This window comes from Bombus impatiens, unplaced genomic scaffold (genome assembly GCF_000188095.3).
Source record: "Bombus impatiens unplaced genomic scaffold, BIMP_2.2 scf_0020, whole genome shotgun sequence".
Lineage (NCBI taxonomy): Eukaryota > Metazoa > Arthropoda > Insecta > Hymenoptera > Apidae > Bombus > Bombus impatiens.
In genome coordinates, this window is record NT_176439.1 from 977,960 (window position 1) to 1,004,770 (window position 26,811).

At 31.0% G+C, this 26,811-nt stretch overlaps 7 protein-coding genes, 2 long non-coding RNA genes and 5 other non-coding genes across 20 annotated transcripts; 4 read left to right on the forward strand and 10 right to left on the reverse strand.

Moving 5' to 3' along the window:
• Positions 1 to 130: 130 nt before the first annotated feature.
• LOC100745198 (heparanase) lies at positions 131 to 3,018 on the reverse strand. 2 transcript variants are annotated; one of them, XM_033319858.1, is made up of 7 exons: positions 2,888 to 3,018; positions 2,399 to 2,488; positions 1,826 to 2,139; positions 1,469 to 1,712; positions 1,009 to 1,368; positions 500 to 938; positions 131 to 437 (listed from the first exon to the last, which is right to left on the reverse strand). In XM_033319858.1, exons 2-7 carry the CDS (start codon positions 2,463 to 2,465, stop codon positions 275 to 277), a joined length of 1,587 nt encoding a protein of 528 aa, XP_033175749.1. In that variant the 5' UTR covers positions 2,466 to 2,488; positions 2,888 to 3,018; the 3' UTR covers positions 131 to 274. The 2 variants fall into 2 exon arrangements, with proteins under 2 accessions (XP_033175749.1, XP_012239692.1); XM_012384269.3 differs by lacking the exon at positions 2,888 to 3,018 and having other exon boundaries at positions 2,399 to 2,567.
• LOC100741885 (tetraspanin-33) lies at positions 2,897 to 10,120 on the forward strand. 2 transcript variants are annotated; one of them, XM_033319868.1, is made up of 5 exons: positions 2,897 to 3,091; positions 8,912 to 9,115; positions 9,186 to 9,359; positions 9,443 to 9,574; positions 9,644 to 10,065. In XM_033319868.1, the coding sequence occupies exons 1-5, from the start codon at positions 2,933 to 2,935 to the stop codon at positions 9,878 to 9,880; spliced, it is 906 nt and encodes a 301-aa protein (XP_033175759.1). In that variant the 5' UTR covers positions 2,897 to 2,932; the 3' UTR covers positions 9,881 to 10,065. The 2 variants fall into 2 exon arrangements, with proteins under 2 accessions (XP_033175759.1, XP_003484816.1); XM_003484768.3 differs by lacking the exon at positions 2,897 to 3,091 and adding an exon at positions 8,331 to 8,709 and having other exon boundaries at positions 9,644 to 10,120.
• On the reverse strand, positions 4,438 to 8,273 carry LOC100745076 (bromodomain-containing protein 8). Its single transcript, XM_012384259.3, has 3 exons — positions 8,138 to 8,273; positions 4,809 to 7,810; positions 4,438 to 4,743 (listed from the first exon to the last, which is right to left on the reverse strand). Exons 1-3 carry the CDS (start codon positions 8,154 to 8,156, stop codon positions 4,567 to 4,569), a joined length of 3,198 nt encoding a protein of 1,065 aa, XP_012239682.1. The 5' UTR covers positions 8,157 to 8,273; the 3' UTR covers positions 4,438 to 4,566.
• A 1,143-nt stretch (positions 10,121 to 11,263) lies between the features above and the next one.
• Positions 11,264 to 12,679, reverse strand: LOC100745444 (AN1-type zinc finger protein 1). 2 transcript variants are annotated; one of them, XM_012384322.3, is made up of 3 exons: positions 12,282 to 12,679; positions 11,738 to 12,171; positions 11,264 to 11,667 (listed from the first exon to the last, which is right to left on the reverse strand). In XM_012384322.3, exons 2-3 carry the CDS (start codon positions 12,161 to 12,163, stop codon positions 11,287 to 11,289), a joined length of 807 nt encoding a protein of 268 aa, XP_012239745.1. In that variant the 5' UTR covers positions 12,164 to 12,171; positions 12,282 to 12,679; the 3' UTR covers positions 11,264 to 11,286. The 2 variants fall into 2 exon arrangements, with proteins under 2 accessions (XP_012239745.1, XP_003484761.1); XM_003484713.4 differs by having other exon boundaries at positions 11,738 to 12,201; positions 12,282 to 12,672.
• Positions 12,680 to 12,800: 121 nt separating this feature from the next.
• Positions 12,801 to 15,424, reverse strand: LOC100745562. Of its 2 annotated transcripts, none has more exons than XM_024366587.1 (5): positions 15,406 to 15,424; positions 15,062 to 15,107; positions 14,636 to 14,797; positions 13,479 to 13,636; positions 12,801 to 13,387 (listed from the first exon to the last, which is right to left on the reverse strand). In XM_024366587.1, exons 1-5 carry the CDS (start codon positions 15,407 to 15,409, stop codon positions 13,128 to 13,130), a joined length of 630 nt encoding a protein of 209 aa, XP_024222355.1. In that variant the 5' UTR covers positions 15,410 to 15,424; the 3' UTR covers positions 12,801 to 13,127. The 2 variants fall into 2 exon arrangements, with proteins under 2 accessions (XP_024222355.1, XP_033175776.1); XM_033319885.1 differs by having other exon boundaries at positions 14,636 to 14,803.
• Positions 15,425 to 15,467: 43 nt separating this feature from the next.
• Positions 15,468 to 19,413, forward strand: LOC100742004 (transmembrane protein 161B). Of its 2 annotated transcripts, none has more exons than XM_024366527.2 (11): positions 15,468 to 15,887; positions 15,962 to 16,065; positions 16,139 to 16,394; positions 16,451 to 16,554; positions 16,636 to 16,851; positions 16,943 to 17,059; positions 17,118 to 17,258; positions 17,332 to 17,506; positions 18,235 to 18,331; positions 18,401 to 18,564; positions 18,694 to 19,413. In XM_024366527.2, exons 1-11 carry the CDS (start codon positions 15,885 to 15,887, stop codon positions 18,811 to 18,813), a joined length of 1,497 nt encoding a protein of 498 aa, XP_024222295.1. In that variant the 5' UTR covers positions 15,468 to 15,884; the 3' UTR covers positions 18,814 to 19,413. The 2 variants fall into 2 exon arrangements, with proteins under 2 accessions (XP_024222295.1, XP_012239706.1); XM_012384283.3 differs by having other exon boundaries at positions 16,475 to 16,554; positions 18,694 to 18,819.
• Positions 19,414 to 19,800: 387 nt separating this feature from the next.
• LOC105680600 (transcription elongation regulator 1-like) lies at positions 19,801 to 21,089 on the forward strand. 2 transcript variants are annotated; one of them, XM_012384330.3, is made up of 4 exons: positions 19,801 to 19,904; positions 19,964 to 20,228; positions 20,300 to 20,607; positions 20,693 to 21,089. In XM_012384330.3, the coding sequence occupies exons 1-4, from the start codon at positions 19,899 to 19,901 to the stop codon at positions 20,822 to 20,824; spliced, it is 711 nt and encodes a 236-aa protein (XP_012239753.1). In that variant the 5' UTR covers positions 19,801 to 19,898; the 3' UTR covers positions 20,825 to 21,089. The 2 variants fall into 2 exon arrangements, with proteins under 2 accessions (XP_012239753.1, XP_024222348.1); XM_024366580.2 differs by having other exon boundaries at positions 20,680 to 20,792.
• A 113-nt stretch (positions 21,090 to 21,202) lies between these two features.
• TRNAT-AGU lies at positions 21,203 to 21,276 on the reverse strand. Its single transcript has one exon. It is a non-coding gene; the product is annotated as a tRNA-Thr (tRNA).
• Positions 21,277 to 21,567: 291 nt separating this feature from the next.
• On the reverse strand, positions 21,568 to 21,649 carry TRNAS-AGA. The gene has a single exon. It is a non-coding gene; the product is annotated as a tRNA-Ser (tRNA).
• Positions 21,650 to 22,335: 686 nt separating this feature from the next.
• On the reverse strand, positions 22,336 to 22,407 carry TRNAW-CCA. Its single transcript has one exon. It is a non-coding gene; the product is annotated as a tRNA-Trp (tRNA).
• Positions 22,408 to 22,993: 586 nt separating this feature from the next.
• Positions 22,994 to 23,733, reverse strand: LOC117151467. The gene is made up of 3 exons (XR_004461433.1): positions 23,605 to 23,733; positions 23,278 to 23,519; positions 22,994 to 23,207 (listed from the first exon to the last, which is right to left on the reverse strand). It is a non-coding gene; the product is annotated as an uncharacterized LOC117151467 (long non-coding RNA).
• Positions 23,456 to 24,290, forward strand: LOC112212663. The gene is made up of 2 exons (XR_002946490.2): positions 23,456 to 23,689; positions 23,807 to 24,290. It is a non-coding gene; the product is annotated as an uncharacterized LOC112212663 (long non-coding RNA).
• Positions 24,291 to 24,863: 573 nt separating this feature from the next.
• TRNAW-CCA lies at positions 24,864 to 24,935 on the reverse strand. The gene has a single exon. It is a non-coding gene; the product is annotated as a tRNA-Trp (tRNA).
• Positions 24,936 to 26,378: 1,443 nt separating this feature from the next.
• Positions 26,379 to 26,460, reverse strand: TRNAL-AAG. Its single transcript has one exon. It is a non-coding gene; the product is annotated as a tRNA-Leu (tRNA).
• Positions 26,461 to 26,811: the final 351 nt, after the last annotated feature.

Genomic DNA, 26,811 nt, shown 5'->3' on the forward strand with positions numbered 1-26,811 from the left:
TCGTAATAAGATGCATATATTGAATAATATAGTTGTTTGCATATATATAATACGCACACGCGAGCTCACACAAATCCATAAATGCGTATATATAAGATATAGTAATATCTTATAAAAAATTATTTAATTGTTTAATTCTTTTATTAATTTTTCTTTATTCTAGTTAGTGATGATTGTAAAAATGTTTTATGAGATTCTATAATATAAATTTTTAATGTATAGAACACGTATACATAATATATGATATAATTTAATTGAAATTGTTGCATATTATCTATGTATAACATGCTGGAACATTTGCATTATGTATTATAATAAATATCATGGAATAGGGTGGTAAAGTAATTTGTTCTATAGATTCTAATACTATAGGTCGGAATGGTGGTAAATTTCCATTAGATTCCAATTTCAATAATTCTCCATTCATTTTTATAGTCCTAAAAAAATTTGAAATAAAATGTTACATAATCTATTTTCATGTAAAATAATTATTACATACCTTGATTGTAGTTTGTCAGAAGTAAGTGCATATAAATAAACTTTAGCATTTCTGTGAAATACAGGAATTCCTTGAATAGTAGTACGAATAGGGAAGTTAGCTAGATTAATTCCATATATTGTAATTGCTGGAAATCTGCCAGTCCATGCTTTTTTTGGAGTGCAATGTGCATACAATCGTACATACTCAAGAGGTATTGGTAATAGCTCTAAAACTTTTTCTGAAACAAATTTCTTATACACTACACTAACCCACCAGTCAGGATTTGGTATAAGATCAGATCCAATCATAGCATAGTCTCCACCAAATAATGATTGCCTAGTAACAACATTTACTCCTGTACTGGCACTGTATCCCAATTTGTCGAGCCATAAAAATCCAGCTACAAATCTATCTGATAGGTTTGGTGCACCTCCACCATAAGCTGTACTTGTTTCTGCTACAAAAAGATTCTTTTCCATCACTTAAATTTGAAATTTTATTTCAAAGAATCTAATATGATTACATACATAACCACATAGGAATAAGTCCTCCTGATGATATAATTGCTTTTTGCATGGATTTAATTTGCTTTGGCAAATAATTAAAAGTTGAAATATTTATAAAATCAGTTAGTTGAGCTTCTCTTCCATCAAGGTAATATTGATGCCAAGTAACATAGTTTACACTATTTTTATCATTTTCTAAAAATGTTTTCGCATATTGCTCTCCCATATGAATTGTATCTTCTACATGATTTACTTCTGGTCCCACAAGAAGACTTTTATTATATCCCATTTCATCTAATAATTCCCTCAAGTGACAATAATCATGTGCAAGTTGAGTTGCATTAACATTTCTATTAAATACATGACGAAAAGAATTTGGTTCTGAAATTTTATTATTATTACGTATCAAATCTATTTAAAAGATAAGCAGATTGAATAATAAAATATGATATTAAAAAAAAATAGTAAATAAAACATTTACCATTTCCTAATTGCCAGTCTAGAGTCATGCCCTTATTTTTGGCAAATGAGATTATATTTTTAGCATTAACATCATTCCAAGAGTCATTAACATTTCTAATTAATACATTTAAATCGAATATCATTCGCAATTTTGATTCTGTCGCAAAGTTGTATAAATTCTCAAAATCTGTCTCATTAATAGTAAAATTACTTATATCTTGGCCGTCTATCGGATTAATTACTTTTTCGGAAACTATTTTTGTCTATACAATATAATTCATATAAATTATTATCTAAGTGTTTTTAAATAAATATGTATATATATATATATATTATATATATGATAATTTCATAAATGATAAAATAATATACCAACTTGATTAAAGTATAGACAATCTGCAGACGTACCGCCTACCCGAACATAGGCTGGCCCAAGAAGTCGAGCTAAATTTATAAATTTGCTATCCTTTATTGGAAGACTTTTCATATCACGAAGTAATGATGTATCAAGACCGAATGACAAAAATTTGTCTGACACTATGTGTAAAAGTGATTGTCTCGAATATAAGTGAAGGATATGATTATCAATATTCTGGTTTATCATATTATTGAAATTCCATGCTAATAATATTAAAACTAACATACAAAAACCCAGAAGGGTTAAACTAAAAGCGGGATGTATTGTTGATTCTGAAATTTAAAGAAGAATATGAACGTGTAGATATTATAATTGTATAAGTAATCCATTGGGCGTATTTGAAGTTCAAATTTTAAATATACCATGCGTAATAGAACATGCAATATGGCGATAATATTGTATATATACTATATATATGCATGTGTATTTTAACAATATTAATTGCGTATAGAAATAATTTATGCAAGGAGTATTTATTAATACGAATATTTATTAAAAATAAATTCTATTAATTTCAATGAAAGAACTTACGGAGTCGAAGTTTGCCAAACTTCCTATACTCATTTTTTCCTTGCTCGTTGGTTATAAAGTAGCTCATAATTTGTTTAGGTTCTTAATTATCTATATATGTATTCCAAAATAATTTTATACATAGAATTCTTATTAGTTTGTGATAGGAAGCAAACAGATTTATCAGAATTATGATATGCTGTAATTTAAACAATATAAATGATGATAAACAATTTACCAGTGAAACATTTTATCTATTAAAAATGAGTGATGTTTCTGCATTTATTTTCGATTGGAAGTTTTACATTTTGTATAAATAATTTTATCGTTATTTAAAAAAGGAGCTCCTCTTTTACGTGTATATTTTTTCTTTCTATTATTGTAGCTGTGTAGTTCTATACTGAATTGGCTTGTAAATTGTTCCTGCTTGAGAACTATGATAATTATGTTAAAATTACAAAGAACCTACGATTCTTGTGTTTCTTGTATAATATTTATATTAATAAGTACCTCCAGATGAAATTTGTTCAGATAGCGAATCTAAACTAGAACTTGATGATTGAAAAAGTAAAGACCGGCTTCTGTGTATCGCAACACGATTACGATAAGACAAACTACGCCTACGTTTCTGTTTTTCGTTTAACTGCTGCTTTGATTCTGAACTACTTAATTCATCTTCAGCCCAAAACGGTCGATCAGTGTCATCGGATATTGGTGGTGCTGTTGATGCCGGTGACTTAAAAATAAAGATATTTCTCTTTAAATAAAGGCATATTTTTGATAATAGTAACTTACAATATCTTGAGAAATTCTAAATGTAAAATATTGTTTGTCATTAACATTTAATTGATTTAATACCCCAACAGATATTGTGGTACAAGATGATTGATTTTCATAACCTTCATCCTCGGAATTTTGTATCGTTTTACGAGTATCACCGCTAGCATAATAGCCCATTATGAATTTTGTTTAAATTTTGATAAGTTATACAATTATAAAATTTAAATTTTCTACATATGTTTGATTACACTGATGATTTTTTGTACTTTGTGTTTAAAATTTTAATGTTTAGAAGAGCCATTGAAAATAAATGGCAGGCTTTTTTTATTATGGTAGAACAAGTTGCATTATAAGCTATAATTTGGAATATTTATTTAATACATTTTTTGGTTTTTTAATATTAAGAGAAAGTTATGCTTTATAAAATGTCTTTATTATATCTTCCTTAAAATAAAAATGTTACATTTTCTTTAAAATAATATATATGTCGGAGACAGGTTGGCATTTTGAGGCGTTCGATGAACCTTTACTTACTTTACCGTCGCGGATGTAGCCAATATTTATCAGTACGAATGTGGACACTACAAGAGGCTATGAGTAATGGTAATAGGATGGTCGAGATGATGGTGACAACGAATTCAGGTTCGATACCTGATCGAATCCACGATCCACGGGAGGACAAGTATCAACGTACTACTCGATTCGGATCACTCAATCGGCAATTCGTCCAATGACTCTAATACTCTAACTCTAACTCTTGTAATCCAAAAGAGGCTGCCCTTATATACTCCTGTTTCCGCTTCTCGGGTTAATCTTTGTTTTTAAGGAGAGCCATATAATCATTTCATACCTCTGTCAGGTACATGTCCCTCCCGTGCCCGTGGCTACCGTGGCTACGTCCGGTGACCTACCATGTCACTTCGAGCCCAAACCCATCGTCATAAAATCAGATTGGAACATTAAGACTATTTCTTATTTTTATTACTTAAGGGCAGCTGTAGTAAAAGTTTGAACTAGTGTGTTGGGGTTTTTTCCAACATTCCGGACGGGAAATGCCGCTGTCTTTCCATCTCCGACATATATATTGCAAATAATTATTTTTGTTATTCATTATACTATAGTACATAGTTGTAATAAAGTCTTAAAAGATAAATTGAATGAACCTTGTAATTATTAATACAAAATCTATTTTTGTATTTTTTATTATAATTTAAAAATAATTCTAACAGATAGAATTTCAAATCACTGTATTTCTTTTCATACATCTCAAACATCTTAAATGTCCAGTATCATTCTTTAATGCTGATAGGATAAATTTATCATTTCTTTCATCCTTCCCAGTAAAGTTCTTTAGAACTTTAATGCGTATCACATTACACATATGTATATACATAAATATAAAAATGTCCTTAATCATTCTCTGATTTTCTACGCTTTTTTGAACGTGGACTGTCTGTATCATGAGGACTTGGAGTGATGTGACTTCTTTTTCTTTTTATACTACTTTCACTAGCCTCACTACTACTACTTGCTGCAGTTCTTGTTTCTCTCCTGAGTGTTCCCTCCCCTGTAACTTGTACTAATATCTAAACAAAATTAAACGATGTTAGATGCATATGCATAGAAAATAATATTACATTTATATATTTACCTGCATATGCTGTAGACATTCTTCCTGCATTGAAACTGCCATTTTGTAAATAAATGTATCATGTTTATTATACATAATGGCATTTTGAAACATTAACATGACATCACGTTGAAAATGCATCGTAGATCTAATTGTTCCATTGTCTATATTTTTTTTAATAGTGGATAAGTCCATAGGTCTAAAGATAACTGAATGATATCCAGGTGCTTGATCTTCTGTAATAGGTCTCAAAAATACAGATGCATACTTATGTGTAGCAAGTCGATTATAAACCAACATGACTGCCTTCTTCCATGCCCTATAATCTGCACCTTCTCCAGTACCTTCATTTTCAGGTTCACTATCGATACAAACATTTTGTTTTTTTGAATAAGTTTTCATAGCACGTCCTCCACTTAACTTGCTTAATGATGATTCTTCTTCATCTAATTCAGCAGTATCTTCTCCAGCACTTATTATAGATTCTAGCTCTTTTTTTACATTTTGTTCAGTATCTATACCTTTTTTTTCTTCTTTCTCTTCTTTTATTTGAACTTCTTTTTGAACTTCTGATATTACAGCATTTTCCAATTGAATTTTTGTCTCCTCTTCGACTTTTGAGTCTTCATATGTATTTTCTTCCTTTTTTACAATGGAAATGTCGAACTCAGATTTAATAGGATCTGCGGGTTCTGTTTTTGAAGTTTCTATATCTTCTGGAGATACCAGTTGATCTTCCTTGACCTTGATTGACCAATCTTCCACAATTGCTGTTTCCTCTATTTCCTCTTCTTTTATTTCTATATCTTGCAGAATAGAGCTTGTTGTATCTTCAGAAGAATCTTTTGTATCTTCTTTTTTAAATTCATCTGTATAAATTTCTAAAGTTTCTTCTGTTTGTTCCTCTTGAGATTTTTCTGGAGATTCTTCACTTACTTCTATAATAGTCTTTTCTTTGACTACAATTATAGGGTCTTCTTTGAATGATAGATCAATAGATTCTGTGCTCTCAATTGTATTTTCTATTATTTGTTCTTCTGTTATCTTCTTTTTATCATCAGAGCTACTTTCATCATCTTCTAAAATTAAACTAATATCTTGTGATTTTTCTGTATCCTCGGTACTAGGAAGATCATTTGTTACTTCAGATGAAACACTAACAACTTCTGCTGATGGAACATCTTGCTGTTCACCTGTAATTTTAGCAAGATGCATTTCTAATTGATCCAATTCCATATTGCCTTTATTTTCTAACTCTTCAGAGGACACTCTTTGTAGTTTACTAGTAGGTGACTCTTTAATTTCTGGTACAATTACTTCAGTTTCTTCTTCTTCTTCAACTTCATCTTCTGCTATTTCTTCTATTAACTCTTTTGTAGGTACTTTTGAATCATTTTCTTCAGTTTCTACATTTGAAGTAGAATCCATAGTATCAAATTCCTCAATGATTTGTTTCTCTTCTATTGGAATATCTTTGCTATTTTCACCATCCTGAGTGTCTAATTCAGGACAATTCAGCTCTTCATTCAATGTTACTCTTTCATAACATGTACTTTCTTCAGATTTTATTTCTTCTGATGCACTTGGTATGGTTTCAGATACTTCCGCAACAATAACTTTATGTTCTTGTGGTTCAATAGCAACTGTCCCTATAATTTCTGCAATATTTGATGTACTGGAATCAATTTCTTCAATAGCCATTTCACTTTCTGGTGAATTAGAAAGTGATACAACTTCATCTACATCTCTGGGTTCTGGGCGTTCTGTTACCACTGGTACTTCTTGAATTTGAGGTACAGTAAGGGTATTAATTGTTGATGTAGTTGTATCTATAGTTTGTGGACTACCAGTAATTTCTTCTTTTATCAACTCTTCTATATCTCCAATAATTTCATTGATTTCATCTTTGTCTATTACGTCTGCCATTATATCTTTACGTATTACATCATCTATATGATCTATAATCTGTACCATACTTTCTGTAGATGGCATATTTGGAGTGCTAATTGTAAGAGGCTGAGCAGATACAGATGTTTCATTTTGTATTGTAACTTGATGCATAGATTGCGGTTGAAGACTGTGAACTTCAGTAGGAACATTTTGTTGAGATACCATACCTGGAGTTGATTGTAAATTAGGTAGAGGACCCCTGTGTGCATTAGCAGGCATTTCTAATAACATAGATAAGGTTGGTGCACCAACTGATGGTCTTTCTGATGATATATTTGAAATTGCAGAAGTAACTAACTGGTGCAATTGTGGAGATACATTTTGTGTCAATTGAGAATTTGGTACTTTAGGACTAGAACTAAGTAGGCTTGTGATCGTAGGAGAGCTTACTTGTGCTGTAGTAGTTGTGGTTTGGGTTTGTGTTGTTGGACTTGGTGATTTTAATAGACTTGTTAACAATGGTGACCTTCCCCCCCTGGCCTTCTTTTCATCTTCATCTGTATTTTCTATTGTTTCTTGAATTTCTATTGTACTTTCAGTAGATTTACGTTGAATTATAGTAGTTCCTGTTTGTGATGAATTTAATTCTTGCTTTTGTTGTCGTTTTGCTAACCATGCAGAATGTGCTCTTGCTTTTTGTTCTTGTTCCCGTTCTTCTTGCTCCATTGCAAGCCACATTTTTTGTAACTTGTCCTCCGATATTGATCCAGATTTTAACATATTTATTTCAGCTTTAAGCTGTTGGTATTCATCCTTTTGGAAAGCTAATATTTGCCTTAGTTCAACTAATCTTTCTTGCGTTAATCTTCTAACTATTGATTCACCAGTAGTTTCTCCACTTTCCCTTTTCTTCCTCTTGGGGGTATCTGCATTTTCCAATAAATATGCATATTGACTGGCACAAGATTTTTGAGAAAACCAATCAGGTGGTCTCAATGTTTCTTTCTCAACAAATGCTTTTAATGATCGTGATACACTCATCCAATTTTGATCTCCTGACTTCAATACACTAGAAGCTAAACATAGTTGTTCACGAGTACTCCAAGTATCATATGATCTTCTTAATTTTAATCCTGCAAATATTATAATATTTAATAAATATAAATCATTTAATAAGTTAAATTTCATATAATTGGCACTTTCAATACTATGTAAGCATATAATAGTTATGTTTTCAAGTATTAATTCGTTGTTTACATTATATAGGTTAAGAAACAACGATTTATTTTTTATGTAATCATATAAAAATAAATAGTAATATATTACATCATTTATCATTATGATAAAATATTTATAATGTGATACTACGGTAATCTATTATTAATTAAATATAAAAGAATGTATTAATATAGTCCTGTTAACCTCTAAATTATGAACTATAGTACACAACACAAACTTACTGTCTTGCACTGATGTCATCCTTTTAAAGCGAGTATCTTATATTTTCGAATATGTATAGTATAAATATCAAAAAATTCTAAACGAATCAAACATTAGAAATTTTGTCTCGTTTAGAATTTTTTACGTTTGACAGTTTATACGTGATCTATACAAAAATGAATTCTGTCTATTCTGCATGTAGATTACTGAAACGTGGAATGCGCGGACAGCTGATTTCAAACTTGGATGCGAGGAATACGAGAAACAGAAGTGTAATGGCGGATGCAAAGTAAGCTGTCAAAGTATGGTGCATTATATTTTTCCTTTTCATGAACGATTAAATATAGTTCATCGAAGATTAAGTAAAAAGGTAGCAAATATGCGTTGAATAAGTGAAATTATGAAATAAGTAATGCAATCTATGTAATTTGTATATATAACTAAAAGTGAGAATTTCTTGTATATACCAATTAATAACTCTTAAAACAATTTCTACTTTACCATGATGAATAATCGGCGGCGAACAAATAACTTCACTTATGTTAGTTCTTGTGTGAAGTATATGATATTTATGCTCAATTTTGTTTTTTGGGTTAGTAAATGTTTTATATTTCTCATCCTATTAATTATCTTATCATTATTATCACTAATAAATAAAATATAAGCAGACAGTAAGCAGAAAATTATGTATTACATGTATTTGTTATTTATAGATAAATCTTATGAAAAAATCTTATTATATGTAGAGAAATCTTATGAGAATGAAATTTTAAATGTTTTATTTTGTTGTACAGTTATTTGGAGGCCTTTTAATTGGAGTAGGTTTATATGCATTTGTGGATAAATGGCAAGCAACTGGTTCCGTTAGAGTAGAAAATGTATATGATGTGATCCTTAATATTTCACTTGTGATGGTTATCGCTGGAGGAGTAGTCTTTGTTGTTAGTTTTGCAGGATGTGTTGGAGCATTACGCGAAAATACTTGTCTTCTTAAATTTGTTAGTATTATCAGACATATCGTTATATTAAGCAGTTTATTAACACACAAGTAATACTTATTTATTGCAGTATTCACTATGTCTATTGGTATTCTTCTTGCTTGAGATGGGTATTGCAATTGTTGGTTTTGTATTCCCACATACATTGCAATCATTATTGGAGGAGTCATTTACAGATAAAATCATACAAACATATAGGGAAGATCCTGATCTACAAAATTTTATTGATTTTGGGCAACAAAAAGTAAAGACTCTTATAAACAAACATTTATTAAGGTATATTATTATAATTAATAATATTTAAAAAATCTATATTTTCATGAACAGTTTAGATGTTGTGGTTTAAGTCAAGAAGGATACTTGGATTGGGGAAAGAATGAATATTTTAATTGCTCCAGTCCTAGTGTTGAACGTTGTGGTGCACCATTTTCATGTTGCATTAATGCTACAGACATATCAGTAAGTACAAATTTTTACATTTTGTTAATGAGATCATATTGGAATTTAAAACATTATTGAAATGTTTAGAGTGGTCTTGTGAATATAATGTGTGGCTATAAAGTGCAAATGTTACCAGTATCTGAAGCAGGCAAGAAAGTATGGACTAGCGGTTGCATTGAAATTGTACGAAGTTGGGCAGAACGCAATTTGTACACAATAGCTGGTATTGCTTTAGGTATAGCTCTTAGTCAACTTTTTGTCATATATCTTGCCAAGACATTGGAAGGTCAAATTGAATTGCAAAAGTCTCGTTGGCATTCCTGAGCTTGACTTCAGGCCACCTACCGCTATCAGATTCATTCTCCTCCCAGCAGGCAGGTGGCCAGTGGTCGAATAAGAGGCCAAGACAATGAAACAAATGTAAATGTCCGGATGACTTTACTTGTTCTTTTTGCAATCTCTGTATACATACTTTGTATTCTTTCTTTGATCAGACTTGTGCTTTACTTCAGAAACTATTTTCATGTATATTTAAGCAAAGGCTAGCTTTTATTTTCTTTTATATATTATTCTATTTTTATAACTATTTCCTTTTATCTCCATTACTAACTTATCTTATATCTTCATCGAATCTATATCGATAAATTGTTAAGTGATAATTATATATTTTCTTTCTCGAAATTTTATATAACTCGCATAATCATAGGCTGGTTACTTTTAAAGTACAGTAATTCAACCTAAAGTAGGATATCTGAAAGTGAATATTATTCAATCTACACATTTAGTTACATATAAAATTTGTTGCAAAACTTATTCACATATGAAGAATTTTTAATTGACATAAGATTAATTAAATTAATGCTATTAATCATGTATAAGACGGAATTGATTTTATAAAAATATTAATTCTTTCGTTATACATAATTTATTATATATATGTATTTATAATACAAAGTTCATATGTTGGTAATTTTTGCATCAAAACTTTAAACCATTATTCGCACATTATATGTAATAATATTATAAGTATTAAAACATTAAGCCTTTAAATATCCTACGAAAGACTTACATTAAATAGTTTAAGAAGTAGATTCAATTCATAAGAGATACATGATTTTTATATTAATATTTTTTTTATATATTCACATAATTATTTGTGAAAAATTTCACCGTGTGTGTCACTACGTGAAACTTTTATAATTTCATAACGTATCAATTACTCAATTCGCCAAAATGTAATAAAATAATGATACGGTTAAAACACGCACATGGTTAAAAATATTATTCAATATCTCTCTTGCTATCTATATTTATCTTTTTTAACATTTATATAAGCACATTACAAGATATTAGTAAGTATATAGTTGTTTCTAAATCGATATTGTTGATTCTTTTATTATGCTATATTAGTGTAATTGAAGTAAGTCAAAAAAGGAAAGAACGTCCAGTGCCAAAGTCAAAGTATCATCATTGTTTTATTTGAAGCAAACTTGACAATAATCTGGTGTAAATGATTTGTTTATTAAGTACATACATAGTACATCTGCGTGTCTTTTTATCAAGAGTAAATGTAAAACTGATATATATAAAACCATCTAGTTTGTAATAAACAAATATTATTCTAAAACTGTGTTCTTACCACTATCAATAAATTGTTGTATACTTATAAATCATATTTTAAGAATGTATAGATCAAAAGGAAAGAAATTGTTATTACTTCTTGTAAATATTTATTTATATAAAGTAGTATCTACAAACATACTATCTGAATATTCTAAAATAACACTTTGTCCATCTATAAGTTCCGAATTTTCAAGCAATTTTATTAATGGTGTATCCATTTCATTACATATTAGTGCACCAGTTATATGATGAAATAATTGCAGTTTAGATGCTCCTGCTACATTATTATTGTTGGATACTTTTAATATATCAGCTATTGAGTCTATAGCTTTCCCAATTGTCCAGTTCATATTCACATAAATACCTTTAGATGGTCCTATATGTTTGTTAGATATTGTAGTTGGGAGATATACAAGAAAATAACATCTTTCATTTACTGGTACATTTTTTGAACCAACAGCAGAACCCTTTACACGCATAAGTCTTACCTAATTAAATAATAATTAAATATACAAATATGTAACATTTTTTGTTAACTATTTAAATGATATAACATACTTTATTGGCCATTGTAGTATTTTTGGATTTCTTCAAAGTATCTGAAATTTCTTGATCTACTATAGCTTTTGCTTCAGCAAATTGTTTTTTTGGAATTTGCCATTTTTTCAACTTTGTTGTTTTTTCTTCATTAGTATATTCCAGGCAGCCATGATATCTATGTTGTAGACAAAAGTGTTTCTTACATTTGATGCATTGCATTTCAATGGGTGAAGTTTCTTTGCACAATTCATCTGAACATGTATAATTTGGTGCTCTTATTTTGGTATATGTGATCTTATCTTTCAAACCTAGACACTTATGAGAACCTATATGAAAATGTTCCTTGCAAAATAAGTCATGGCAATGATTGCATTCAAATGGTAAAAAATTTAATTGTTTGCAATCTTTGATTGAACATCTCTCCCCAACATTTGGAAACTCCATTTTTAAATCTATAATATAAGATACGTACAATACGTACACTATAGTAGAAACATAATTTAAATAAATTATTAATGTGTCACTAGTGTCCAGTCGTTATATGTATATAATAAGTTATTACCTATATTTAATTATGAGACGGCGTTGGTGAATGTAAATGGTTCTCACTGAGAGTTCCTAAAGCTAGGTTATTCCACTTTTGTTCTAATTCCTTTAGTGTCATATGAGAATCACCGTTGTCACTTTCGGGATCAGGTAATTCTTGATTTGGCACTACAATATCGTCAATAGGCAAACGCTCTTTATGCCAGATCTCGTCAATCAAATCTAATAATCTACCATCTCTGCACACTTGACTGTCCATACCGCAAAATATAATATTTTTTCAATATTTTCTTCTATTTATATAAAAACAAACTAACAAAATAATATATTCGATTATCAATTATAATAAATTTAATAACATTGAAAAATCTTTGTCACTGTCATAGCGTAATAAAGATAGCCAACTCTATGTCTAAGATCGTACACTAAATGTTGCTATCGTCTGCTACCGTCGATTAAGAAGATTTCACGATCAAGAAATAAGTAGTATTATCAGAGAGGATATTCCTCTCTGGTATTATGTATCAAAATTTAGTAAAATGCATACATATTTTATTTTTATTCAACATTCTTACATTAAAGTACTTAAAACAATTTCAGTTGTACTAATAATACTATTATTTAAATTGTTTAAAATTATTTTTTTTATGATTACACCTATTAAAGAAATTTCAAATTATCAATAAGTTTTAATTAGAAAAATAATTTAGTCCTTTGGTACATAATTTAATTATACAATTTATGACAATCTATGAGTCGGGTTTTCCCACGATTTGGTTGTTTGTTATCACCATTCACTATAGTCAACTCTTTGCAGTCATTCTTCATAATAAACGATTACATATTTCCTTTTAGTTTTGTATTAGCCATCTTGTTTCTTATTTTCATTGGATAATCGATTTGGATCACGTTTTTCGCTTAATTTGTTGCAAACGCCTTCTTTGATATCGCATGATAGTCCGTCGGCGCAAGGACAAAGGATGTAATAGACATCCTTTAATGTCAATGCAGAACCATCTGGATATCCAAGGGTCACGTTAAGCGTTGAAACGTTACCTGGTCTACAAACTTCTCCCTCTTTTTGCATAGCTTTACATTGTGGTATACTATACCGCATTGCCCCTAGAATTACACGTTGACGACATTCTTTTTTCTTAAACTAATAATTACCTTTGATTAATTTATTAACATCTTATTGAAAAACAATAAATACCTATGGTACAACAATAGCCTGGTTGACATTCTGTGTTGCTCTGACAACGTATATAATCCGATTGATCAGCTTGCGCGTTGCAGGGACATGTCAATGCGAATAAAAAAACAGAAATCACAAAAATTGGCGTCATCATTGTTATTTTTGCTCGCTGACTCCTGCAACGAAAACGCATCTCCTTTTTTTTTTTTATTATTCACAATAATTTCAACATTATATACAAGCCACATATGATTTAATAAAAATAATTATCTGTAGGATCGACTGTACCTATTATTTTAACGCGATATCTTTTTTCATTCTTCATGCACGATTTAATTTTACAATTATAGATATTGTTTTAAATGATATATCTTAGGAGGTATATAAATAACGTTACATAGGATCGTCTTATATGGAGCTATCTTTGTCAGAATTTCACGATTAGTCACGATAGTCACGCGTTGATCGTAAAGTTAAAATATAGATAGAGGATGCAGTATTCAAAACTGTATTTAATACTTGTCTTAATTTCGATGTTCCAGAGATATCGCATTATACTATTTGATTACCGTGACCTTCAACTTTCTTTCATTCGTAATAATATGTCACTATAAATTACACAATTTCCGTGAATAGTGTAATAAACTAAATTGTTTTGAGGAGATAGTCCATAGCTATCGTGATGTGTCAAGACTCGAATCATGCAGTTGTGAATGATTTAAAATTAGAAATCAGAATAATAATGGAATTGGAATTCGTTAAATTGCATTCGAGACAATTAAAATATCATATAAAAATATCGACAATATCGTAGAAATTTCATATAGAGTAAACATTTACTACAAATACTACTGTACAAAAATTGTATATAATTATAATAGAAAATTTTAATAAGAAAATTAATTTAGTTAAATGGTTGTGTTTAAAATTTCAGTGGACCACAGTGTTTTTACAAAAGTAGTGGACAAAGCAGCAATGGACAAAGTATTTTTTACAAACTTCAAAGATAGCAAGTCTATAGTGTTACGTTTACAAATACAATCATTCGTAATCACGTTTAATTAATCTAAAACACTTTTTAATCGCGAACACCAGTTTTTCCTGTTCGCTTTTTCGTTTAAAAAAAGAATTGAAAACATAAAACTGTATGTACGTACATATGCGCGAACACTTACGAATCTTGTACGCAGTCTGCAGTCGGCAAACACTTGTTCACATTTGATCGCACAAATCGATGGCCTCTCTTTATATCGGCAGCTTCTCCGCTTCTTTTATTCCTCCAAACAAACGGTTCGCGCGTATTTTTGATCAAAATAAGACTTCCGTTTGACGCGCCTCTGTATCTGTCAAATTAATTGCATTATACTGTGAAAATGTATTTTTAAAAGTAATTGAGTGATACAGAGTATTTTATTTTAATATAAAGAAACGGTAACTTATCGATCAAAGTAATTTATACTTGACATCATAAAAAAATACGCAATACGTAATTAATTTCTGCGATCTTCTTTTAATAAATTTAATGCGATGTGAATCATATATTCGACGTATGTAAATGATAAATTCAACAAAAGATCGTCTATTTATAATTATGTTATTACGTAATCAATTGAATGGAAATTCCAAGATGTGAGATCGCATCAGATTCTGAAAACATACGTAGATCGATAATTGATGTTATTGTTTCGCATTAATACGATGATGTCGATCAGCAGAAGTGCATAAATATTGACAATATACCAATCTAATTTACATTTGCTAAAAAAAAAATCAAGTTTCGTAAAAAAATACACAAAATTAGTCATTCAATTAGCGTTTAATTTGATGTTTTTTTAGTTAAATAGAGATACGTGAAACATGTCAGGTACTTATACGTAAAATTGTTATTTGTACATTGGTATTGATATATAAAACTGCTATTAAGTATTTCCTCATTTTTGATTACTCATTTTCTAGTTTATGTTATCATGGGACCAGCATTTCCTCCAAACAATTTACATAATTTGTATTCACCTGCGGGTATTAGTAATTGCACAAGTTCGATTCGGTTCTGACCGATTTGGTAACGTTAATATATTTCGGTGCTTCTCCGCTAGATGTTCTTACTACTGTCGAACACAGACCAAAACTGTCCCTTTCTATAGATAGAATAGGTGAAGCTGGAAATAACCTCATATCATATGCAAGGGATTATGATGTTTTCGGTTTTTTGGGGTTACAACTATTTATAAAATGAGCTATTCCATTATGTGCCATTTAAAATGGTCGAATACACATTAACGCCGTTAAACACAAGATAATTCATTGCTGTATCTTTCAGCATTAATTAACAATTTAGCAAGAAATTACTAATTCCGTGATGGAACAAATACTTTTGTGAGATCGGTGATTCCACCTTTATTTTCAATTTTCATCTATTCAATCATGGTAATTTATATGTAATTATACAACATTTAAGAAATATGTAAAGATTTTATATTCAAAATAATTAAATGTTTTAGGCTCTCTTAGGTGCTCAATTAGTTATAACACTGATTATGGTCAGTGTTATCCAAAAAGTAACTCCACATTTTTCTTTGGCAAGATGGATTTTATGTTCTACTGGGTAATTCTTTAAATAATGAGAATATTGACTATATATGATATCTAGAATTAACAAAAGATATTATAACTAATAGGTTGACACGTTACTTGTATCCAACTGATCAACAGCTTAGAACTCTTGCTGGTGTGCCTAAAGAGAAACCCAAGAAAGGTAAACATACTGAAAATGGGAAGGTTGGAGATGTTTTTCATGTTCCTAGAAATTTGGATATCACGCTTGAGAGTGCTAAGATAACTACGTTAGATGTAGTGCATTTAAAATATTATACAGAGTGTCAGTGGTTATTGGACTTTTCTATCTATGCTACTGCAGTTTATATCATGACAGAGGTTGGTAATTATACCTTCTTTTCCTTCATATCTGTATTTCCATTGATACTTTGTAGTTGTATTTATTTGCTATTTCACAGATATATAATTATTTATATCCAATCAAAGATGAAATTAATCTAAGTATGCTTTGGTGCTCACTAGTTCTGGGTTTTGCATTGTATCCTTTTTATAGTTGATTTATATTATTATAATAGCACACAGATCTCTTCAAAAAGTATGTTCCTTATTTAATATTTAGTAAAGTGTTACTTTCTCTTTGGGTGCAATACTTTAAGGGAGAGGAGAGTATAGGTGAAAGGTCTACATGTATTGTAACTGGATTTGCTTATCTTCTCATAGCTATGATGGTTCTTATTGTTGATGAAAACAACCTTGAAATTGGATTGGATAAAGCTTATGCAAGTTTCAATCATAGTGCATCTCTTTTTCTAGATAATCAAGGTCTTTCTTCTACGTAAGTTTATAAAATTCATGCAAGAATGTTTGTAAATTATCGTATTTTTATTTTATTCAAATAAAGTCATGAAATAACTTTTCTTTCATAGAGGGCCAGCATCAAAAATTGTAGTAAAGTTCTTCCTTGCTTTGTGGTGTGGTTTACTTGGTTCTTTGTTTACTTTCCCAGGATTAAGAGTGTCAAGAATGCATTGGGATGCATTGAGGTATTAAAAGTAAATAAATCTTTAAATTATGCAATTTAAAAAAAATTATATATTTCAGATATTATAAAGATCAAAAGTTGTTATTGTTAATAGCAAACATCAGTTATGCCTCTCCACTTTTATTAGTAAGTTTATGGATTAAGCCTGTAAGCAGAGATTACCTTACAGTCAGAATATTTAGTGGTATGAATGGACCATTGTAAGTTAAGAAATAATGATTACTACAATACACTTATCCATACAAGTTTCTCTTTCTACATGTATTTTTGCAGGATGACAACTTCGGCTTTTGAGAGTATGAGATTAATTGCAATTATAGTTGCAGTTCTGTTAAAATTTGTATTAATGCCAATGTACTTGCAATCGTATCTCAATCTAGCTATGCAACGGTTAGAGAATCAAAAGAAAGAAGCTGGTAGAATTACAAATGTTGATTTGCAGAAAAAGGTATCAAAATTAAGTGATATATAATATTAACACTTAGCCAACCGCGCACGCCACAGTGAAGTATACATTTTCCACCCTGTTCGAACAAGCCAACCTATACGCTGTCCACCTCGCATTTTTCCAAGTATCGAGGACTAATATTCACTACTTAAAAAACGAAGAAGTCTAAAAATTACTTAAATGGTCAATTATATTTTGCGGTAATGATTTTATTTAACGACTTCACATATTGTTTATACAAAACATCAAATTAAAAGTATGTATTAAAAGTATAAAAAAATATAGGTAAAATTAAAAACATTAAAGATGGCTAAAGATAAATAATACGACTTGAACGTGAAATTAAAAATTTATAATGCATTTTAATATTTTTTTACAATGTGGTGTCGTTCGATTATAACTCTATTTAGTTATAACTGATAGTGTAACTTTTTAATTAATTTTAACACCACTAAATCGGTGTATTTTATTATATACTGTACTTTATAAAAGCAGAAAAAGTGGCGCAATTAATTGGGAACAATTCCAGGTAAATAATAACTGATAATAACAAAAAAAAAAGAAAGGAAAACGCGTTACAAAAGTCAAAAAGGGAGATCTCTCCGTTCGGTCACGCAGCGATGTACTTTACAGGGGGGAGATCTACTTATTCGGTTGGCTAAGTATTAAGTAAGAGAAAATATAATTAATTACTCGATACGAAATACCTTTCTTATATTTAATTTCAGATTGCGGCAGTATTCTACTATTTGTGCGTTGTGGCTTTGCAGTTTATTGTGCCGATGATCATATGTCTATTTTTTACATTCATGTATAAAACTCTAGGTAATACAGATATCACTAGAATATTATATTAATTACAATTATGATTTTCTAATTACTTTTATATATCAGGTGGTTATACATGGGAAGGGATTTTAAAAGGACCGTCACTCGAAGAATGTCCAGCTGATGAGCCACCAAAGTCTTTATCAAACATAATAAATGCCCATGATAATGAAAAAACTGTTGCGCAAACGGCGCAAGATTTTCAACTTGCTCTGAGTTCCTTAAAGCAGGTAACAGTTGCACTGTAGTTCTTGTGTTAAGAATACTTAATGTATGTGTAGTGTGTTAATATATACTTAACGTTAATAATAACGTTAATAATGTTAATATATATACTAAGAATATTTCTTGTACAACAGATATTCACTGTGGACGTATATAGAGGGTTATTAGGTTTAGCAACATGGTGGAGTTGTTTTGCATTGTTTGCAACTACCGCTATGGGTATGTTTTACCAATCATACTTCTCTAATATGTAAAACAAAGCTATGGTAGGCAGCATTTGTTGTCACTTCGCACAAATTTATGTCGTTAGTTGGTTTATCAATGCTAAGACCATTGGATTATTTAACAAATGTATCTTAAAAATGACTTATTTTGAAAATTGTACCTACATTAAGGTACGCACAATACTGGCTGTCTAATGGAAATGTTAATGCTAATTTGAAAAATTTTATAATATGCATAGCAATAAAAATCTTACAATTATAATATGTATAAATGCTATATCGAAATTATAAAATTTAAGATAACTACGTCTTTGCATTGCGATCTTTTTATTGGATACTGTATATAATATATAATACTTATATAAAAATTTAGAACATTTTATCATACTAAGTATTGTAAATTAAAAGAAATGAAAAGGAATTTAAAAGTGTTTTACAATTAAAAATAAGTGAGGCTTCCGAATGAGTACGAGATATAAATGAATCGAATCACTGCCAGTAAAATAATCTATTTAATATTCGACGAACGAATAACTGATTACAATTAATAAATCGTTTGCGTATCAGTTCGACGTTAGGGTAGATGAAAGTAACTTTCATCAATAATGTTACGATCATAAGCGGATCAAACAGAGATATTTCACTGCCTTGTACGTATTCGCTTTAATAGTATTTAATTAAAATCTTGTATATATTTCTGTACAAAGTGCTCATTAAAATTTTATGTACAAGAATTGATAATTTTATCGTCGATGTTTTGTGATCTCTAATGACCATTGCGTAAATTTGAACGAAGTTTTTCTCCCTGTCTCTTTTGTTCTTTACAAACCTAATTATTGTATAGTACATAAAATCACGATGTTCTATAAAAGGGAAAACTATATCGAGTAATTGTTATTCATGGACTGTGCCATCTCGGTATTTTGGAGAAAGTGTGATTCAACGTATTCGAAATGTGCCGATGCTATGCTACTCACGTATCAACCAGGTTGCTTCCGCGATATATAACTCCCCACAGAGTATCTTAGCGTCAGAATAGCTGCTTGATTTTCGTCGGTGATAATACTATCGTTTATTCTAGTGAAAAACTTTGAAAGTTCTTATAAAACTGCAAAATGTTGGTAAGTACCGCTATGTTACTATTTTCATTGCATGTTTTAATGAAAATTATTATTTTCAGAAATACGTAGTACTTTTTTGTATTATGCTTCTTTCGGTATATGCCGAACCACCCATTCAAGGTGTAAAGCCAACAAATGTACTTGGCACTTCTGATCAGCATGCATCTTTCAGCTTTATCAGACCGGGTTTAACACAAACAGCCTTCGCTTTTAGTGGCCCTAGCTCTCATCAATCGTTTAGTTCCAGTATTGGAAATCCTCATTTAGCACAAAAGGTTCTTCCAAATGTTGCTAATGCACTTGCTTACAAAAATCCTGGCTTAGGTTTGTAGTACATTCAAAATATTAGATACTTTTAGGAACTAGTTGTAACTGGCATACATTTATCATATCAGGTGTATTTCCGGTTGGTCCTGTCACACATGGTTATGCAACTGCACCAGTTGCACCCACTTTTGTTTCTCCTGCACCTGCACCGCTACCCTATCAAACCTCAATTGATCCAACTTCTGCACTAGCTTATTATCAACAGTTACAGCAATATCAGCAAGCCCAGTTACATGGATATTCTGCATCTAATGCGTATCAAGCACAATTAGCGCAATTACTTGCATTACGGCAAGCTCAAGCTCAAGCTCAAGCTCAAGCTCAAGCTCAAGCTCAAGTTCAAGTTCAAGAACATGTGCAAGCACAAGCACAACAAGTAAGAATGATATACTAAAGCTACATCGAGTCCTGCATTGTATAAAATTTAAATATGATTTTTGTTTAATAGTAATCATCTACAGGTACCTGAACAGATTCAGTTGCAGCAAGAACAACAACACCAAGCTCAGAATTTATTAGGAATTTCTTATTCCGCAGCACCTTCGGTAGCGCGGGTAAAAGTTGCCGGAAATGGTTATAAATTCGATTTCTAAGATATATAAAATCTCATTTCATATTAGTCAAATTACGTGAAGTGAAGCAACTTGAAACATTTCTTTAAGTTTCTATAGTCTTCCTTATTAGTTACTTGATTTCAAGTTGCTTAATTCATATAACTTGATTAATCTGAATAAAGCTTAAGTGCATTGTATGATAAAAGTTCCATATTTTATATCTTCATATTTTATTTATTTATTTACAGTGCAAATATGAATATTTTTGTACGTTACAGCAACTAAATAAATTGATCTGCAAATATTCAAATCATTTTTACTCCCTGTTCTTTATCTTATTAACTTTATATAGGTCTTGTGTATTTTATAGAATTATAATAACTTCAGTGAATCGCAAAAGAAAAATTAGACTTGCAAAGGCCCCGGGGGGATTCGAACCCCCGATCTCCTGTTTACTAGACAGGCGCTTTAACCAGCTAAGCCACGGCGCCACGCTTGATGGAATTTCTATCATAAACATTGATCTCGTTTCTTTTTTAATACAATGAAATATATTTCTATATTGTTTTCTACGAATTATATCTTCCGCTTAAGTGTAGGAATATAATAAAATTATAATATAAATAGAATAAAAGGCATAACAAAATAATATCATGTTACGTTCAAATATAAAATTTACATAGAAAGAGCTTATTTTTATTATTTGTTACTATTATATTTCATTTCATGTAAAAGCAAAAAAAGAGTATTTACTTCTTCTCTCTTTTGAGACAACATAACACCGCAGTCGGTAGGACTCGAACCTACGCTCCCAGAGGGAATCTGATTTCTAGTCAGACGCCTTAACCACTCGGCCACGACTGCCTCAGTTAGAACTCATTATATGATAGAAGTCAATATTCAGGATTCAAAATTAAATTTTAAATTTTATATTTAAAGAGTAAGAGATATACGCTTTACGAAGTACTATATTTAGTACGTATAATTACAACTACGCTTCCTGATGCTATTTTAAGACGCTCAGCTAATCTTTGGCTATAATACGATATAATCTATTCTCCACCATGAGAAAGAATGACTTTGTTACAAAAATGTTTTGGGTTTCGCAAATTCCTTCGACTTTCTTTATCTGTTATTCTATGTCTTTCTCTTCTAGGATGCTTTAGCGTAGCGAATACTTATCAGATATCTTCGGAAAAGCATAAATATGAGGAATAGCATGGACAGTCAGATTGGTCTTAGTTCAAATCCAACGATAGTTTTATAACGAGTCCCATAACAATAATCAGATTCCGGATATTTGAAAGCATCGGTTGAGATTTGGAAAATGAAACAACGCGACGCATGGTTCTCTTTTGGGACATTGCCTTCAGCTGTGTGTTGACTTGAGGGGCCGAAGACTACCGTCGATGAAGAATATTGTAAAATTAATTCTATATAAAAGCTATATGTTCTATATATCGCATTTTTCTTACAACACTGAAATTTGTTTAAATATTGTTAATAATATAAATTATTGTATTACAATTGCTAAAAAATGAAAAAATTTTTGACCCCGACGTGATTTGAACACGCAACCTTCTGATCTGGAGTCAGACGCGCTACCGTTGCGCCACGGAGTCGTTGGTGTCATCGATTGCTTCAATACATAATACAATGGATTATCTTTTATGATATATATACAGAACATTGAATTTTCATATAAAATTGATATTGAAATATAAATGAAATTGAATACGTCATTTTTTGAACAATTAATATTGCATATAACATAATAATTTATTTATTTATACGTATCATGCTTTTTTTTTTTTTAAGATGTTTATTAAACCCAAGACACAATTTTAAATACATTTTGGTATTCACAATAAACGGTGAATTTATGTAATGATATCTTAGGCAAAAGTACCGATACGCAACGGTACGACGTAGCCATGCTATAATATGTGTCGGCGCTTTACATTTTTCGTGTTTAATATAATTTTTTGGTTTAAGCCGCTGGAGGAGCGGAGCTTCTATGTGATTTTGTTTTTATTTGTTTTTACTGTCCTGAAAACTGGGTCGCAAAACAGGACGCTTCGGTAGTATATTATACGTATCATGCATCAAATAGAATATGATCTAGTATGCACGCTTTGTACAGAACAGATTTGAAGATTATCATTAATTAAAACATGAATGAAAACATGAAAACGAAACATGGGAACGAAATATAGTTTTTCTATTAAAAATATCTTCAAACAACTCAACCGTTTCCGATGTTGTCTTCTTAATATGCACGTATTAATTCTTAATAAGCACGTGATTTGTGCTCACATCCCGCATGCAAGCCTCGAATTACCCGAGAAACATATCTACCAGGAAGCTACCATTCTCCCTACGTTGAAAAGAGTTTCGCGCGGGTTGTCTCACAAAGCCCCTCCTAGCATCAGGATATCATGCAGTGATTGCAACGTTACCGGCGCATATGCTGTTACGATATTCCGTCATACCTTGACTTTCGCCCGTGAGGAATTTTTTCAACAGGAACGCATGCAGCCAACGGTAATTTCATGACGCCACCGATAGAAGCGCTAGTGTAAGCATTGAATTGTATATGTGTATACGCAGGCTCCTATATACATACTGAAAGCTTTAACTATGTATGTAGAGGCAAATCCCCCACCAGTGTTCCGAATCACATGTTAATTTTAGGGGAAAGCGTAATAAGATTTGATCCATTCGTGAATACCTGCTGGAAGAGTATTGCTACGTATTACTCTTATGAAATATAACGAAGAAATGATTAAGATTTACAGAAGAATTTTGTCTGTACGTACACGCACACGTAAGAAACACATTATTAATTCCAATTTTGGGGAAAAACGGTGTCACTGTCCCGTGATTGCACTTTATATCGTTCAGGTAAGGTTAGGACATTGGCACAATGCATTATCAAGCAAAATTCTAAAGCAGTAAGATGCGTATCGACATTGGAGACATATTGGAACCACAAATTTGCCAAAATTTCTAACCATACAGGGTTAACGAATCAATAAACAATGAAAAGAAGCTGTGTGACCCAATGAAGTACTGCTACGTCACAGAGGTGCTTAAGGCCCACTCGGCTCTTCCTCAAAATTGTGTCTTTCCAATCCGCGGCTAATATAACACACATAGAGGTATCATCCACTGCGTTTGACATCTACCGAAGATCATGCGTTCCTGTTCATGAATCGGTTAAATTGTTGATTATGTCCATTCTACCTACTAACTACAGATTTACTGGAGGATTATAAGTATGAATGTAAATAATTTGACATTCATACAACTCTACATACATGTGTAACTAATGTTCGATACGATAAGTACTTGCGTGACAAATGAACTCGAGGTGGCCTCATGGAGCGATCGCCACTGCATATAATCATGGAGGAGTAAACTATTGCTATCAATAGCAAAAATAATTTATCAACTTTTACACAATTAGTTTGTACAACAATAAATGTAGTTACGTATAAAAATAGTTATTGATTATTATTTTGGAAACCCAAAAATCAAACTCGAGGACGGAATGCAGCATGTAATATATTGAAAGAGGAAACGGGTTAGTCACGCTAAAGTAGCTTCCTTGACTAACATGTTAGCCTAATCTTAGGAGGGGCTAAATGAGACAGCCCGCGCGAATGTCGCTCAACTGTACGAGAGAGGAGAAAGGTGATTCATTCATGTTATCCTAATATTTCACGTCTTGTGTGCGGGATGTGAGTACGCACCGCATTTTGATGTAAAGAAAATGCGTAAATACTTACATATACGTTATGGAATTCATATAAATAGTAGTACACGTATATATTTCTAATTTAATAGAGCAAAATTGTCTAAAGAACATAAAAAGGGAGTATGAATAGAAATTTTTAAGGGACTTTATTGTAACCAAAAATTTCATTTTATTTCTACGAATAGTTGTTTTATAAGGATTTTAATATATTGACATAACTGTACGCCTACTTTTTAAATATTTCAAGAACATTGTTGGGAAGATAAAGGTAGATTAATTTATATTTAAATTCAAAAAAGGAAAAGATAAACGATTTATTGACCCCGACGTGATTTGAACACGCAACCTTCTGATCTGGAGTCAGACGCGCTACCGTTGCGCCACGGAGTCTTTATTTTGCCTCACTTTTATTTACTAAACTAAGAAGTAAAATATGTATATAACAAAGATCAACATTTTTTTGTATTATATCAAAATTTTTCATGCTGCTAGGCATAAAATTTTTCATATATAAACGATTTTACAAAGATCTTTACTATTCAAGTAAACAGAGGATTCGGGAGAGATATAGTTTCAAATCTTAAACATTTAACTTATTTGATATTTTCAAAGTAAATATACAAGATTGTGATATTAATGGTTATTCTGTTTGTTAAAAATTTTTTTAGGCAAACTCATCCTCACTTACACTTTCACAGGTCACATGTAATACATATGCATCTGTAATAAAAGTGTTCTACAGCTGAATAGTGCCAGGCTAAACTGATCTCGATGACTTAAAATTAAATGTTGCTCGAGTAATCTTTAATTAACTTCAGCATAAATAATTAAATTATGTTATAAAATTTGGTAAATCCCTGTTTATCTAATCACGCAGAAAAAATCTTTTGTACATTTTTATTGATTATACTTGGCATTAATATATTGTTCGGAATTTTGAGTGGCTCCGTTTATGGCTCCGTTTATCCCTTCTTTAGAAAATTCCGAATTATATGTCCTTCCCGAGCTGTAAACTTAATGACTCCGAGGTCAGATAACAAACTCGTGGGAAAACCCCAGCCGGGAAGGCACGATGGACAGACGAAACCCAACGGCTGGTAGGAAGAATCACCAACGTATATTAACATTGACCTAGTAAGGGTTTTATAGGGAAATTTTACTTATTTATGTAAATTTTTGAATAACATAGTCTTTTATATACAATTACTGTGAGAATCATTAGAATATTAGTTCTTAATAAATGATGTCTTGATTAATAAATATTTCAGTAAGAAACAGCCTTACAAAATGTTAAACAATATATAATGCAATAATTAAATATAATAAATATAGATGAGGGCTGCCATTTTTAGGAAAAGTATAGAGGGTTTATGTATACAGCTTCTGTAAAATTATATTCTACACGCATAAATATAACGAATGTTTTGTATCTATTCATTGGGTGTGGCTTGTGGTGGCATCTTCAGAATGAAACATCTATTAGGCTAACATATTATTCAGAAGCATTGTCACATTCTAGTTACATCGGTAAAATGGACTCCGTATGACATAAAAGATAAGCGGCCATCTTTCTATCCGGAATAAGAAAGTACATGAGAGAAAGCATAGGTGTCGCTAACTGTGATGAAGAGGAGATAACTTCCTTCTAATACATAGTTTCCTAATAGGTGTGAACCACGGCGCCGCGTGCCGACGCAACCCATTGGACCTTCAAGGGAGTTGCTACCACCGTCTTCTTCATTAATTACGCGTCGTTGATTTATGAAGGTTGGTCGAAATACAATTCATGAACTTATTACATGTTAAAGTATTACAAAAGAAGGCAAAAAGAAATGGCAGCGGTGGGATTCGAACCCACGCCTCCGAAGAGACTGGTGCCTTAAACCAGCGCCTTAGACCGCTCGGCCACGCTACCAGTGATAACTATTTTTCCCGTGGATATCATAAAGAACCTTAATAACCTTCTTAAAACAAAGTCATGTTTTACATACAATATCATGTTATTGTCATGTTTCCGTGGCTGGTCTTCATTCGGCACTCTAAATCTGTTAACTTTTGTTATAACACATGATAGTCTTTAACAAGAAGAATTCATAAATACTAATTCTAAGGAGACCATTATTTTAAAGGTTATACGTGCCTTACTTTTTACTTTTAAATTACTTTTAAAGTTGGTGTATATTATACAATTATCTTAGACATACATGTTTTATGGTTTATATGCATCGCCAGGAGTTCGATTAGCAGAATGGATTTTGGTTTAGGT

Excerpts from the sequence above, each read along its gene's own strand:
- LOC100745198 (XM_033319858.1), bottom strand. The coding sequence starts at position 2,465 with ATGAGCTACTTTATAACCAACGAGCAAGGAAAAAATGAGTATAGGAAG. Across the intron at positions 939-1,008 it reads ACTTATTCCTATGTGGTTAT|CAGAAACAAGTACAGCTTAT; the intron begins GTATGTAATCAT and ends ATCTTTTTGTAG. Across the intron at positions 438-499 it reads TCTGACAAACTACAATCAAG|GACTATAAAAATGAATGGAG; the intron begins GTATGTAATAAT and ends AAATTTTTTTAG.
- LOC100741885 (XM_033319868.1), top strand. The coding sequence starts at position 2,933 with ATGATTGAAAAAGTAAAGACCGGCTTCTGTGTATCGCAACACGATTAC. Across the intron at positions 3,092-8,911 it reads ATCAGTGTCATCGGATATTG|TTATTTGGAGGCCTTTTAAT; the intron begins GTGGTGCTGTTG and ends TTTGTTGTACAG. Across the intron at positions 9,360-9,442 it reads TTGATTTTGGGCAACAAAAA|TTTAGATGTTGTGGTTTAAG; the intron begins GTAAAGACTCTT and ends TTTCATGAACAG.
- LOC100745076 (XM_012384259.3), bottom strand. Across the intron at positions 4,744-4,808 it reads AATGTCTACAGCATATGCAG|ATATTAGTACAAGTTACAGG; the intron begins GTAAATATATAA and ends AATTTTGTTTAG.
- LOC100745444 (XM_012384322.3), bottom strand. The coding sequence starts at position 12,163 with ATGGAGTTTCCAAATGTTGGGGAGAGATGTTCAATCAAAGATTGCAAA. Across the intron at positions 11,668-11,737 it reads ATACTACAATGGCCAATAAA|GTAAGACTTATGCGTGTAAA; the intron begins GTATGTTATATC and ends TTATTTAATTAG.
- LOC100745562 (XM_033319885.1), bottom strand. Across the intron at positions 13,637-14,635 it reads GCAGACTGCGTACAAGATTC|GAGTCAGCGAGCAAAAATAA; the intron begins GTAAGTGTTCGC and ends TTTTCGTTGCAG. Across the intron at positions 13,388-13,478 it reads AGGCTATTGTTGTACCATAG|GGGCAATGCGGTATAGTATA; the intron begins GTATTTATTGTT and ends GTGTAATTCTAG.
- LOC100742004 (XM_024366527.2), top strand. Across the intron at positions 16,555-16,635 it reads CTAGTTCTGGGTTTTGCATT|TAAAGTGTTACTTTCTCTTT; the intron begins GTATCCTTTTTA and ends TTTAATATTTAG. Across the intron at positions 17,060-17,117 it reads ATGCATTGGGATGCATTGAG|ATATTATAAAGATCAAAAGT; the intron begins GTATTAAAAGTA and ends TATATATTTCAG.
- LOC105680600 (XM_012384330.3), top strand. Across the intron at positions 20,229-20,299 it reads TTACAAAAATCCTGGCTTAG|GTGTATTTCCGGTTGGTCCT; the intron begins GTTTGTAGTACA and ends TTATCATATCAG. Across the intron at positions 20,608-20,692 it reads TGCAAGCACAAGCACAACAA|GTACCTGAACAGATTCAGTT; the intron begins GTAAGAATGATA and ends AATCATCTACAG.